Consider the following 15,465-nt stretch of genomic DNA (forward strand, 5'->3'; position numbering starts at 1 on the left):
CCGACGATCGCGGAACCTTCGTGATTTACTAACCTCGTCTAAAACAACGCGTTCACATCATGAAGGCTGTCATCCCTGCAACAAACCACGTTGCAAAATGTGCGCGCACATGACGACATCTAAAACAGTTTTAAGTACATCGTCCACTTTTTCTTTAAAGATCAACGGGAACTACACGTGTGATAGTATCAACGTCATCTATCTTCTCGAGTGTTCAACATGGAAAGCTCAGTACATAGGTCAGAGACAAGTTTCAGAATTCGTTTTAATAATCACCGTGCGTGCACATGCCGTAAGCCTCCCTAATCTACCGCTGTCGAAGCACGTCAGTATGCCTGGCCACGGTTTCGACAAAATTAGGGCCACTATCATTCAGTCCGGTTTCAAGACAAATCACGATAGGGAAGTGAGGGGAGCCTTCTTGATACACAAATTTAACACCATTCGTTCAGGTATCAATGAAAACATAGGAAAGCTCACCTGCCTCGCACTATAACAACACGACTTCTTAGATTAAAAAATATTTTAGTGCATATTGTCGCGGGTCATAAATGACAGGGGGTTTATTTAAAAACACGGACAGTGGGACTTCTAGAGACGCTCTCAGAGAAGGCCGCTAAGATTGTCGTATTCTTCACTCTGCTGCGCTGCGCCTCTCGAGCAAATCCGCGTTCTTCGTTGCCGTCGCTATCTCGCCGCTAAATGCAGCTATACACGCGGCAATATTAAAATGTATATTAGTCCACCGTGGTTTCATTACTTCAGAGCTCTTTTACATGTCCTGCCAACCATACTGTGCCCCGCGTGTTGATGCGCAAGGAAATTTGAAACTTGTATATTCATGCACCCGTCGCATGTCAGTCATGTAAACGCAAGGTTCTGACAGATACCCATTTTTTCACTTTGATTGTCCTAATACGATTTCCTTTTCAAATGCGCTATCTGCAGTTCATTTAATATAGAAAATACCCGGTCCTGTCGTGCCTTTCCTTTGATATATATATATATATATATATATATATATATATATTTATATATATATCGGCGGATCTCTTGGTGGCTTCAAGATGAAAGTTGACGGGTCGGTTGGAGATGGCACGGAAATGGTTAAAGAAGGTATGGCACGCGGGGAATGGTTGGCAATGTGCAGTTCCGTCGTCACTGAAGAGGCAACTAGCCCGCTAGAAAGCTTTGTCTTGCGTGAAGTGAGTACCCAGGACATTCCATGAAAGATGTTACAGGGAGAATAACTTCACTGTGAAGTCGCACAGAATAATCTCGGTAGTGGACAAGATGGCTCTCAGCTTGCAGATGATGATGATGATGATGATGATGAATCCAGTGTCGTGGCTCGAACCCACTCAGAGTTATCGGTCAAGTATCGATGACTTAATTCAGTGAGACTTTTTCAATACTCAATATCAATACCCCCGCCCCCCCAAAGAAAGAAAAAAAAGGCACCCTAGGTAGAATGAAAGGAGTACAACAATTGTTTGTCACTCGTTCAGATCAGACAATGCATTCATTATCTTGAACAGAAATTAGCGTGGGTAAAGAAAGCTTCTGTTTATGTTGAAATATTTTTGTAGAAAATATGGTCACGCAATTATAAGCTTTATTTTTTTAGTTTCATTAAGGTAAAAATGACATCAAAACGCCCTCCTGGCTGAAGTCCAGATCCGATGCACCAAAGGAAAGTATATTTTCTACTGTGAAATTCAGCCCCAAGCTAGCAAAAGGGATGATTGAAAGTCTTCTGAGCAACTTGTATAGGCGACATGATAAAATATAGCGCTCCATTGTTTATGATTATAAAAACAAGTTGCGTAGCGATGATATCACCAGGCCAGCGCTATGTGAATAGAAATTTAACGGGGGGACGCGGCATCGAAGTCTGGTTATTATGGCTTTCAACTGTCTTGTAGAACACCAATAGGATTTTCTCGAAAATTTTGAGCTAGAAAATTCTGGAGTTTACGTTATTGCTTCCATAGCGTCTGCACGAAGCGAGAGTTTTCTGTGTCTTGTCGTAGTTATAGTAGCCGCTTCGGGAAGGACTGATAGTAGTGGACCTTTTAGTGATGCTTGTGCTAGAGTGTCCACGATTTCAATTATTTCTAAGCCGCAATGACCAGGTAACTATAATAAATACAGTAGCCGCAGCTCAGGGGGGACTAGCATAAGGAGCGTCTTTAAGGTCATAGATTTTGTTGACGCCGTATTTGACATACGTAGCGACAGGCAATCCGTGATTATGATCGGGTTATAAGCGTTCAAAGGTAGTTTTAGCAGCGCTAGAACTATTGCCAACAGTTCATCTTCAAAAACGGGGGTGAAATCTGGTAGTCCTAATGAAAAAGACCAGTCAAGCGAATAGGATTAGATAATATACTTAAATCTTTCTTTTTATCCATTAATGAAGCATCTGTGGCTCTATTAATATTCGTTTTTGCGTGTCCAAGAAAATCTTGCAGTTGGCTAATTGGGACCTTATACAATTGTAACTTGGGCTTAAAGGGGAAAATCTCATTGAATTCCATTTTAATATTCTTATTTGTAACCGGCACTGCAATCGAATCTCGAATTTTTACATTTATCTTATCTAGTTGTTTCTGGACAACCATAATCTGGGGTATTGGAAACCATGACCAAAGGGCTAGAAAAAAGGTGTCTGAGTAATTTACAAAAGCATATTCAGATTGTCGTGGAACATAGCTATATAATTTCAGAAATTCCTGTACCGTTAGTATACGGAAACGACAAGGCAATGCATAGGCAATCATGCTTCCTGATACAAAACATTGTTTGTTACAAACCTAAGAAGACCTAGACACAGTCTAACGGCTTCTTGTTCCAGCATAACCAGACACTTTATTTTGTAACCAGGGCCACCGAAAAACAATACGCGCCAAAATTCTAGTATTGATCGCATATACATTATATATATCATCACCGTTGTGCTTTTGCGTATACCATATCGACGGCTGCTCAGTCCGCGAAGAATTCCTTAGACACGTTGTGTTTCAAATGACATGGTTTCTATGTCGGGAGTCGAGTTTAAGTTGTCATTGTAAATTACTCCCAAATATTTAGGAGATCTCACCTGTGGATTGGGCCCTTGTTTCTGTTTATAAGATATTGGAATTGAGATGGGATCTGCTAACGGTAATATCAATACTGCACGTTTATTTACATTTAAGGTAATGCAGATTGCATCTAGTCATCTCTCCAGCATATTCACATATCTACGTAGATTTTCATATACAGAATACATGTCACTATATGCCGTAAAAATGTGATATCACCGGCATATACAAACACAACATTCCGGTGTTTCCGGATTGTGCTCATTTATATGTTAAATAGAACTTGCGGTAATACAGCACCCTCGGGACACCGAGAGTTTGTTTTCACTTTGACGATGCGCAACGATCCTTAAAACAATCAAACTTTCTTATCCTCAAAAATTCCTTCGCCCACGCCATTATACAAATAGGGAGATATGGCTATTTAATATGTCTTAAGAAAACTGAATGTTCCACACTATCACATGGCTTAGCTATATTCAATGTCAGTAGTGCCCCATGTTGTCTTCTTTTGCAAGCAAGTTGAATGCGGCTTTCTAAATCACCATGTGCACACCAGATGGAACAATCTGTTCTGAAGCCGAGTTGATTTGTGTTAAATATAAAACTTTCCTCCATCCAGACTACAATTTTTTATGGAGCACCCTCTCGAGCTTCACCATAATAGATGTAAGAGAAATGGTTCGTATGTTTGCTATGACATATCCGAATCTTTGTGTATTTTGTATCGGCACTATTACAGCTAATTCTCACTCATACGGAATCCAGGCATACTATTAAAAATTACCGTAAGTCACATGACGATAATTCGAATTATCATAGTAGCTGTAATTCAATCCGGACTAGAAGCTGACAAGGACATATCTTGTATCACTCGCGCTAAGTCTTCCTCTGTAACTTTAGTAACTTGCATTGTTAACGCTGGTTTTTGTAGATCGTAAGGCTCAGTTGATCAGCACGGTGTATGAACCGAGATACCTGTGAAGTAATATTTAACAGAGCCCAGGTGCATGAACAAGTGTCCACAGAAGGACCCCATCATGGGTTGAAACGTAACAACCCGTTGTTTTGCATGAATGCCGACTTTCCTCTTGTCCTGAATTGTAGTTGTGTCGGCGCAGGCAATTTAACGGCAATGGGCGACGCGTGCAGCGATCCCTTCTGGTAGAAACGAAGATGCAGCATAAGACATGGACAAAAAGGTGGTGTCCAGAACAAAAGTCGGTGAATGGACATACACGAGAAAAAAATGGGCTGTAATTTGTCGTACGTTGTAAGCCAGTATTGTATGTGAATGTGAAGAAGGGAAGTATAGTGTCCCACTTTTTGTGATTTTGTTGAATGTACCTGAAAATTATGTGGGACAAACTTCGGTGAAAACGCTGTGTCAGACCATTCGTTTCCGAATGGTAGGCTGATGTGGTCTTGTGAATGGTGTCAGATGCCTGGAAGACTTCAGCAAGGACTTGGGAAGGAAACGTCTTGCTATGATCACTAAAGAGCACACGCGGGGTGCCATGACGTAAAATGATGTCACGCAGGATAAAATCGGCGTATCAGAGGTAGCACCAGAGGGAAAAGCTACCGTCTCCATATAGCGAGTAAAGTGGTCAATGGCAATAACATTCCAACCGTGACCAGCGGGAGTAAGAGGGAGTGGTTCGTATAAATCGATGCCCACGAATTCGAAGGGTGTGGACGGACATGACAGAAGTTGCATTAGCCCCGATGAAAGATGTGTGGTACGTTTTCGGTGCTAGCTTGAGGTACACGAACCGACGTATTCGGCCACACAAGTGGAAATGCCAGTTGAGAAGAAGTGAGTCTTGATGCGGTCGTAATTCTTGTGTAAGCTTAAGTGGCCAGCTGTCACGTCATCATAAAAAGCTTATAAAACCTGGAAAAGAAGTGAGCAAGGAACGACCGGAACCTATTGTTTACCGAGAGGATGATGAAGTTTCCGGCATAATTTTCCGCTCTGAAGTTTGAAGCATGCAAGCTGTCGTCTTGGGCACTTGGCGAGAGTGGGCAACGTGACAAAGCTTTAGCATCTTGGTGTTGCTGTTCTGCCTATACGTGACGCTGTAGTCGTACTCTTGATAGGGTAGCACCTAATGGCCTAGGCATCCCGACAAATTCTTGAGAGTCGATAACCAACACAGAGCATGGTGTTCAGTTACGACTATGAAATGCCGGCCATATAAGCAGGGGCAAAACTTTTGAACGTACTACACAATGGCAAGGCATTCTTGTTCGGTTATGCTATAATATCGCTCAGCAGGAGAAAGTGTACGGCTAGCGTAGGCCACGACTTGTTCTTCGGTGGCGTCGTTCCGCTGAAGCAGGACCGCACCGATGCCAAGTCCACTGGCGTCAGTGTGTAGAAGAGTGAGTGCTGCAGAATCGAAAAGACGGAGCGCTGGCCGTGATGTGAGGCATTGCTTGAGAGCGTGAAAAGCGGTGTCACAGGCGTGCGACCAGAAAAAATGGGCACTTACAGTCAGAATTCGTGCAGAGCAGCGGCGATAGTGGCGAAATCACGCCAAAATCGGCGGAAGTATGACGCTAAGTTAAGGAAGCTGCGATGGTCTTTGGGTGTCGTTGGTTTAGGAAATTGGAGTATCACAGCAACCTTGTCGGGATCGGGCTCAATGCCATGTTTACTGACGACGTGACCTAAAACCTTGATGCTGCGACTGGCAAACCGACACTTCTTAGTGTTTATATGGAGACCGGCCTTAGCTAGGCACATTAGAACTTCATCTAGTCGTTCTAGATGCTATCAGAGCTGGACAAAAAGATGATGATGTCGTCCAGATAGCAAAGGTAAGCCTTGCATTTTAAGATCCGCAGTACCGTATTCATCATACATTCCAATGTGGTTGGGGCATTGCATAGGCCAAGAGACATTACACTGAAATCGAAAAGTCCATCAGGTGTGGCAAAGACACTCTTCTATTCATCGAACTTGTGCCTTGGGATCTGCCAATAACCAGAGCTTTAAAAGAGTGAAAAAGTACTCATCACTTTTTAATGTATCAAGAACGTCATCGATCCGAGGCGTAGGATAAACGTCCTTACGGGTAATTTTGTTTAGCGCTCTATAGTCAACACAGAATCGCACTGAGCCATCTTTCTTTTTTCATTAGTACAACACGAGTAGACCATGGGCTTTCTGAAGGCCTGATAACGTTGCGTGCGAACATGTAGTTAACTTCTTCATGACCTTGCGTTCAGAAGATGATAAAGGCGGTGGTGAACGATACGGGATCTGTCTGTGTCGATGCCATGAGTAGCCACGGTTGTTTTACCAAAGCCATCGAAACAAACGTTGAAGTAAATTTTGTGGTTAAGTAAAATGGTGAGCAAGGCATCAGTGTCGGTTCGATTAAGATCTGTGCTCATAGTGGCTCTGATAGCGCGAAATGGGCATCCTGCTGGCAGACAAGGTGGGGAGGAGGAGCCATGGAGGTGAAACAGTGACGATGCCTACAGGTGTTTTTCAAGAATGCTGACAACAGTGGTCTCCTCTGGCAGTAGCAGTGGTTTAGGTGTGGTGTTTAAAGCAGTACTGCTTGCATAACTACGAGATAAACGCACTAGGCAAGAGGAAATGGCGATTACGCGAAAAATGCAGCGCTGGCAAGGGATATCCACTGCGTCATCGTCTATAATGTCTCGTGATCTGATCGTAAGAACGCCCTCTTGGCCAGAAGGCAGGTGAAAATCGGCAGCTGTAACAAGGTAGGGCGACGAAAAATTGGGCAAAGAAGAATAGTCAGTGACCGCAAGAAGAATAAGAGGTTCACCACACGAAATGACAGCTAACGCAGTCGATAGCAAATCCCAGTCTAAGGTGATCTGATGAGCACATGAAGGAAGCACAGCTAACTTTACATGATGGCCGGTTCCGTCGATGGGCACGCGAGCAGTACACTCTCCGGCAGGGCAAATTAGATTGCCATTACTCCTTAGCACCACATAACATAGGACCAACATAAGGAGCCAGCAATTTCTGTAAATGAAAACACAATTCATGGTGATTGACCAAAATGGCAAAGCCAGTGTCTATAAGAGCATCAACCGAAACACCTTCAACTTAAACGGGCAGTAGATTTGTTGGGTGAGATGGTGGAATTGTTGCGTTTCGATAACGGCAGTTTTCCCTCCAGAAACAACAGCCTCTAGTTTTCCGGGTGGCTGTGCAGAGAGGCTGGAGCAGGATGTAAGGGTGATGACATACGCCGAAATGGTGACGGAGAACAGTAGCGACATGAGCAGGAAGAATAGAGCAAACCTAGGTACTGTGGATATGATTGGTAGACGCTGTAAAGAGGCTGGATACGGCACGGGAACGTATAGGTATTGGATCTTGGGGCAAAACCTCGCTCATAAGCTGAATATCCACCTCGTTCATCCTGCTGACGGCCGTGGCAGAAGCAGGATATATGGCCCCGTATGCCACAGTAAAAGCAGACGGGGTGCGGAGGGCGCCAGGTCGGGTAGTGTGGTTACACGGACTCTGTGCTGCCATCGAAGCCAAACGGTTGCATACAATGTCAGCAGGCCCAGATGACACTTGTGCAGGGGCCCGTGATGCACCGTCGACGTACGTAGGGGCACGAAAGGGCACAGAAAACGGGGCCTGTGTGACGCTTGTCATGTGATGATGACGCTTGTCCTGTGTGACGCTTGTCTGTGTGATGCCTGTTCGTCTCTGATATTGTCACGCAGGATTGGAGCAGAAGGGCGCACAGAGAATGACACACTTGCCCGGAACAATACCGTCAATTTCCTCTCGGACAATTGTGCTAATAAGAACTCGTAATTCAGGCTCTCCGGTAAAGTGAGCGTCGCAGGAGGCTTGTGGAAGACGCACGGAATAGAGCGCGTCTAGCGTAGGCATATAGTGATGGCGTCTTGAATTGTAAAGGAGGTCTGAATGACGAGGACATTGAAAGCGACAGAGTGGACACCTTTCAGTAGGTGACGAATGTGGTCCCCATCCGTCATGTCACTTGGGACTCTGTGGCAAAGAGCCAGCACATCTTCATAATATGATGTATAGGATTCGTCTGGCCCTTCAATCAGGTGGCGAGTTTCTGTTTGGCTGGTTGTAAGAATTTTGCAGACGTTCCAAAAATCTGCTAGAGCTGTAATCATGTCTTAGCGACCTCCTCGAGGAAAAAGGTGACAAAGTGCAGTTTGTCGGCCTCGTTCCACTGATTACAAGCGCTAGTTTTGTGTAATTATCCAGCCACTCTTCAACATATTCTCCGCGAAGACCGTGAAATATTGGAGAGTCATGTTGTGGGTGTACTCACGGTGTAGTGAGGCCCAGCAGTCTGAGCGGGTCGTGCGAAGAAGGCGGCAGCGGGTGGGTCGTTTTGCGCCATCACTGTTGGCAAGCACAGCCGTTGACCAGTCCGGAGCTCCAGGAGTGACTAGTAGAGCACGAGGACGTGGGAACCACAGCACGCTCCACCGCTTCTGAGAAGACGTCAGGTACGATGAAATGACCGCGCAAGCCACAAACAGCGCAGATCGCGCGTTTCACGAAAAAGATGATAAAGCGAATAGTCAGCGCTCGCACCACACACGCCACACACACACACACACACACACACAGACACACGCACTATTATATATATATATATATATATATATATATATATATATATATATATATATATATATATATATATATATATATATATATATATATATATATATATATATAAGTGCTTTGATTGCTTCAAGTGTGTACCTGGATTTTCAATTATGCCTTTTTCGAGGGTGTTAAATTGGTGTATGAAGTATGACTCACGTTATTCACGTTCTCGGTTCGATTTAAATCCGGTTTCTAAAAGTGTGACTGACAATTTGTCGAATGAGTGGCCGGGAAGGTTAAAGTACTTTGAAAGAGGTAGATTCGGGGTTGATCTGGCGTGGGCTCTGTGATTATTGAAACAAATACTAAAAGCTGTTTGCGTTTGCCCAATGTATTGCATGTCACATAAAATTGATAAAGCGTACTTACACACACCACTTGGCTATTATCGTGGGTCACGCTATCAAATTTCAATAAATACCGCCTCATTGCTGCATACTGGCCAATGAAAAAGCAGATGAAATGGCCCGTGAAGAAATTCAAAAGCAAAATACAGGCGAACCTATTTCAGTAAATCAGATGCTTCGCAGCTGGCTAAAAGGTTTGTTCCGAAGAAAGAAGAGACCATGAAACCTTTTAACGCATTAATATGATTTCTTCCACTCTATCGACCCACATATAAGGACTAGACTCCCATCCCGAATTCTTCGACACCTGGAAACTGGAAACCACCGTCTCCGCCGGCAGAACAGTGCTTATGCAAACAATTTACGGTATCGCTTCAGTCAAGTAGACAGTCCATACTGCAACCACTGTGGCTCCGTATAAACTGTAAAACGCATCTAGTTTGAGGGACGAGCGTATGCCGATGAGCATGCGCTCTATGAACACTGCATGCATCTCTTAACTCAAACAACTTGATCAGTTGATTGCGCCTTCGGCCCTTTCCCCAACTTCACGCAACAGAAGCATGCAATGAAACTTTTATTCACGTATTTATACAATATCGTTCAGCTAGAGAAACTGTAGGGGCACCTTGAAAACTCGTAATAAGTCATGCTGTCGACACACGTCCCGCCCAAGAAACAAAAAAAATGTTTGTAGATTTACTTTTGCTTCTTTCTATAAGGAATCATCCTAATATTTTCTCTCTCTCTCCTCTTGCCTTTCAGTTCCCAATCTCCATCCCCATGCAGAGTAGCAAGTCAGCGACACACACACGCCGGCTAAATTCTCTGCTCTTCAATAAAGAGCTCTCTCTCTCTCAAGTAGATATACGACATTAGATGAATCCCATGTTAGATTTTCTCGTATGTTAATTGAAAACTTGAATTGTGTGCTGGTCGCTTTGCTTGTCTCTCGCATTGCTTTGCATACAAGACATCCGGCATGAACTGTTGGAAGTTGAAGTATTGATTTGGGAGTTCACAAGCGTGTCTTTGAGGTTGCATGTTGGTCGATAAACGATGCTAGGAGCCGATGGGAATGCGCGTTTGAGACGTTCACTTGTTTTTTCAGTATGTTGCAAAGTTGTTTCAGGATTTTGTTAACGTTGGAAAAGTTCGTACAGTAAGTTAAACACAGGTGTGGCTATTGCAGGTTGTGTTGTGGAGGCCGGTTAATAAGAAGGTCCTCACGCTTCAGTTTTCTAGCTTTTTGAACAGCGTCATTAATTAGTTGTGGTGGATATTTCTGTTTATCGAGAATACGTTTGAGCCTTTGTGAACTCGCGTGGAAGTCAGTGCATTTTGAACAAATTTGTTTAAAATGGTGGGCCTGGTGGTATGGGATGCTATTTTTACAATAGCGTGGATGATCACTTTAGTAATGGAGGTACTGTTGTCGATCCATTGGTTTGCCGTAGAGGGTTGTGGAAAGTTTGTCATCTTCTGCTGTTATCGTAACGTCAAGGAAATTTACGGTCACTTGTGAGTAGGTGTGCGTGAAGTGTATGCTTGGATTCAGAGTATTGTAAGTATCGATAAAGCTCAGTATAATAGTTCATATTTGCTCTGAATACAAAAAAATGTCGTTTTTCTAAACTTCTGAACCAACTTCTAAACCTGCTGTTTTGAAGTTGTTTCAAAGGAGTTTGGGACGAAAATTTGTTTTCTAGATTTGCCAATAAATGTTAGCGTAGTTTGGTGTAAGCTTGGTACCCATGGCGGTTTCACTGATTTATCAAAAGTACTTTGATTGAACTCAAAGGAGTTAAGTTCCAAAACTGGCCTTGTGAGACTTGCGATGGCAGGGCGGTTGGGGGTGCGATTCAGTCTATTGTCCGTATATGTGTTTTGTAATGCGGCTATGCCATCGTGGTGGGAAATACTTGCATAAAATGAGGACACATCAAGAGTAACTAAGTACAAATGTTTTGGAAGGTGCAGGTCTGCAATTTCTCGAAGAAATTGTGTGGTGTGTTATACGTACGACTTCAGAGTGCAAGGAATGTGGCCTATTCTTTGTCCACGTACCCCGATATGGGCTCAGTTACTACGCCTATGCTTGATATGATTGGTCGGCCTGGGTTACCGGGTTTGTGAATTTTTGGGAGTATGTAGAAAAGACCTGGACGAGGGCGTTCTGGTCACATTAGTTTGTGCTCACTGCGTGTTATTCTTCCTTCGTCAAACAGCTTCTTTAAATCAGTTGTACGATACGCGTGTAATTTATAAGTAGGATCCCCTGGGAGGGATTCGTAGAATTTCAAGTCGTTTAGCTGACGGTATTCTTTTTGTAAGTAGTCGGCTGTATTCAAGACTACAATTGCCCCTCCTTTGTCGGCGGGTTTCATTATTATATCAGTCCTAGTTGTTAGATTTTGCATACTCTTTTTCTGGGATATTTCGTGTTTTCCTGCATTCGCTTTTGTCTATGGTACTTCTGAAATATGTCTCTCTGTACCACGTAATTGTCTCGCTGACTGTTTGAGTCGAATCGCTTGTTTGGTGGCGGGGAGTCTTTGATATGTTAGAAGACTTGTCTAAGAATTATTGACACAGCCTCGATTTTTCAGCGACGTTGTTGAGGTCTCAGAGTAAGTGAAACGCATCAAAATATTTTCTAGTTGGATAGAAATTTAGTCATTTAGATAATAGTTTTATTACGTCATCAACCTTCACAGCGGCCTTTTTAAATACAGAATGCTGCCCGTGTCTTCTGAGATTGTGGAACAACTTGAAGCCATATTCTGTATCTAAATTCAGTGTATTTTGTATTCACAATCGAGACTAGTGAAGAAGGGTAGGCGAGCAATGCTCTACATCAGTATCGTCGGTGGCTTCATCTTCATACGGTGCGATGAGAACTTTTGCAAAATCAAAATTTTATCGCGTCTCACTGAAGTAGAAGAAGAAATTAATGATAAATTGGCAGAGCCCACCGGATGTTACACAGAAACATATAAATTAATGTAGCCACGAGCTCAACACTCTGCTCAGCCCAGTTTAACCTAGACAGTTTGGTACCCACACAGCTACTGCTTAAACGGTAATGTCCTGCAAGTGTACGAGTGTTTATTTCAACAGAAGAAAGGAGAGCAATATCTTTGGTCTGGCAGAGCCACTTTCGAGCGAAGCAAATCCTGGTAGGGCTTTTATCAAAAGGCACAGGTTGACTTGCATTTGGCAGTTTGGCTGTTACACAGCCATCGACGTGTTTGTAGACCAAATTCTTTAAGCAATGGACGCACCTGCTTTGCGGTACCAGGATAGCAAAATGGGGATTAAAACAGTGCTATCATCGTACATGAGCGGTCTGCATAATGTTTCAGCCACTATGAGAAACGACGGTTTCAAAACCACACTATGAACCATCAAGCATTTGTATAAATTGCCTTCATGACAGAATAATTTTCTTTCGCGTCATCTTTAGTTGAAATATTAATAGATGGTGCCCATCTTGAAATTGGAGAAAAATGTAATGGCAGGTTTAAAATTTCACAGGAAATGAATTCTGAGACACTGATCAGCGTCTACCAAGAAGATAAATATAATGATACCTGTAAATTCCTAAAGCATAACGACGTGTCGTGGAGGTCAGCTATCAAAAATAAAACTGATTTTGATGGTAGTTTGGAGTGTCTCCGTCGTAATCGGCGTCTATCACAGCCATCGTGCATAGCGAGAATAGATATACGTTGCAAGTAAAATAAAATCAAATATATTTCTGGTTTTCATGTAATCTACAAGAGAACTTTGCCAACGCTTCAAACTGTTGAGAACTACAGCCTGTGTAGGTGTCATGTTGGTTCAACAGTCTCGGTAATAGCTATGTAAACTAACACTCGGCATCACACTATGTGAACTGCGCCAGGAGTTAGTGGTTTAAATCTGAACACCTATTACAAAACCAGAACTTTATTGAATTATGGCCATTATCATCAGCTGCAAAAGTGTCAACAAAGTGTGTACCCATGCAGGTGCCAATATGGCTTGTACACTGACTGTGTTTACTCCGTTACTTTGTGAAATGTTGGTGAATAAAATGTTGGTGTTGGTGAAATGTTGGTGAGGAATAAAAAATTGTACTTGAAGAAGGGGCTCCGTGGGTCAGGCGCGGCGGCTGTGCTTCTTGTTCTTATGGCCAGGAAATGTTCTTATGCTTCTATGGATTACAGGAGCCACTAGCGCTTGGATCATTGAAGGTACTTGCGGTAAGTAGCAATATCAAGCCTTTCAATAATAATAATAATAATAATAATAATAATAATAATAATAATAATAATAATAATAATAATAATAATAATAATAATAATAATATTAATAATAATAATAATAATAATAATAATAATAATAATAATAATAATAATAATAATAATAATAATAATAATAATAATAATAATAATAATAATAATATATCATTAATTCATAACATTATCATTAAGAAGAAAACATGGGGTTTTAACTGCAAATTCAGGACACGATGGTGAGGCAGATGCAGTAGAAGGCTCCCGAAATTTCAAGCAAACACTGGCATCGCACAGTACACGGGCCTCAAGGATTTCGCCTTTACCAAACGGCGACCGTTATGGTCCAAGTATAACACGTGATCTCCGGGCCACCAGACGAGTACCATAATCGCCATTCCATCGGGGCATACCTTCAATAAATGCTTATAGCAACTATTCAACTATAAGATTTAATTTCGATGATCTCTCTTGTCATACGTGACATAGCTACAAAAACATGTTCACCAGCCACACACAAATAAAATGCTGAATGTGGCAGTACAAGACTTAGAACATTGGCGTCTGCAATAATTATGTTTGAATTTCAGTATCAATGCGACAACTGTCACTACTGAAGACTGACAATGTTTGCTTCCCTGATATGCTATTTTTCTTTCTTTCTTTCTTTCTTTCTTTCTTTCTTTCTTTCTTTCTTTCTTTCTTTCTTTCTTTCTTTCTTTCTTTCTTTCTTTCTTTCTTTCTTTCTTTCTTTCTTTCTTTCTTTCTTTCTTTCTTTCTTTCTTTCTTTCTTTCTTGCTTTTTTTCTTTCCTTCTTTATTTCTTTCTTTCCTTATTTATTTTCTTCTGTTCATCTTTCTTTCTCTTTTTTCTCCTTTTTTACTTTCTTTACTTTTTCTTTTCTTTTTCTTTACATTCCTTCTATGTTTTTTCTCTCCTTTATTCCTTCTTATTTGTTTTCTCTCCTTTTTTTTTTGTTCTTCCTGTGCTGATTTCTTTTCTTTCTATTCTTACCTTCTTTCAAACCTTCTTTCCATCTTTCTCTCTCTTTTTTTCCTTTCTTCATTTTTCTTTCTTTTTTTCTACTTTTCTTTTTTCAATGAATGATTGTCACGCAGTGCATGATCGAGAGACAATCAATAATTTGGATATACTTGTAAAGGAATATATATGAGTGACGAATCTTGCAAGCCGAATACCTATAGAAACCTTTTGAAAATTGCGTGTAAGCACTGTAATAGCAAGCGGTGCATTTGTGTAGGACTAAATTCAAATTATTTTTTTCGAGAGAAGTTGCTGGAACATTACGTGAGAGTCATACACCAACTCTTGTTTATTTTGCAGTGCCTTACCGTTTACGTCCTTACAACGTCTCCCACTACAGTGGCTGGACAATTTGGATGCGACTTGATTACAATCATATCCAGAATATTCGGCAATGCAGCGTCTACAACATTAACTCCACTACTGTGTGCACTTCAAAACGCGCTTAATCTCGATTGCACTGGCATCTCATGCTGAAATGATCTCAAGGAATTGTGCTGTAATTGGGCCATTCGTAACAAAATGTAGCGTGGGTGCAAGTTGAGTTAAAGAGCACCCTAATAAGTCGACCAACAGAACGACCGCGCAAGCGCTTGTTTCTTCTTTGTAGGCTTGTTGTGCTCTGTTGCACATTGGTACGAAGAAATCTGGCAAATAAATGTGAAAATTGAGAACCATTTGAGAAGCTGATATAAAGAGAAAGGGCAAAATATGACAAGAAAAGACAATTTGTTCTACCATTTCTAGGCCTTTTTCTACCTTTTTAATTTTTGTTGTGGTAGTACTAGTGCCAGTGATCTTTTCCCCTAATAAAAATAAACGACAAAATAATAAAATGTTGTATTTAATGAAGATAAACCCTTACCAAACTTCAAGAAAACGCAAACATACGTAATTAGGGCAATTCTCACTGTCCATGAAACCCAAATTTCAAGGCATATATATGACTTCGCCTAAAGTGATGGCAATTGTACACTATACATATCAAAGAGATACCTGTGCTAAACACAGCGGAAAGGTGAGTATACTGGCAGCTT

General features: G+C 41.8%; 1 protein-coding gene across 1 annotated transcript in view; it reads left to right on the forward strand.

Annotated features, from left to right (window-relative positions):
* LOC119185303 (uncharacterized) overlaps positions 1-15,264 on the forward strand; it is a 60,114-nt gene extending 44,850 nt beyond the window's left edge. The window contains exons 8-9 of the mRNA XM_075868321.1: positions 13,316-13,351; positions 14,729-15,264. Of these exons, the coding sequence (XP_075724436.1) occupies positions 13,316-13,351; positions 14,729-14,905 (213 nt within the window). The 3' untranslated portion in view covers positions 14,906-15,264. The remainder of the gene's footprint in view (positions 1-13,315; positions 13,352-14,728) is intronic.
* The last annotated feature ends 201 nt before the right edge of the window (positions 15,265-15,465 follow it).

Source organism: Rhipicephalus microplus, chromosome 7 (assembly GCF_043290135.1).
Source record: "Rhipicephalus microplus isolate Deutch F79 chromosome 7, USDA_Rmic, whole genome shotgun sequence".
In the NCBI taxonomy this organism is placed as follows: Eukaryota; Metazoa; Arthropoda; class Arachnida; order Ixodida; family Ixodidae; genus Rhipicephalus; species Rhipicephalus microplus.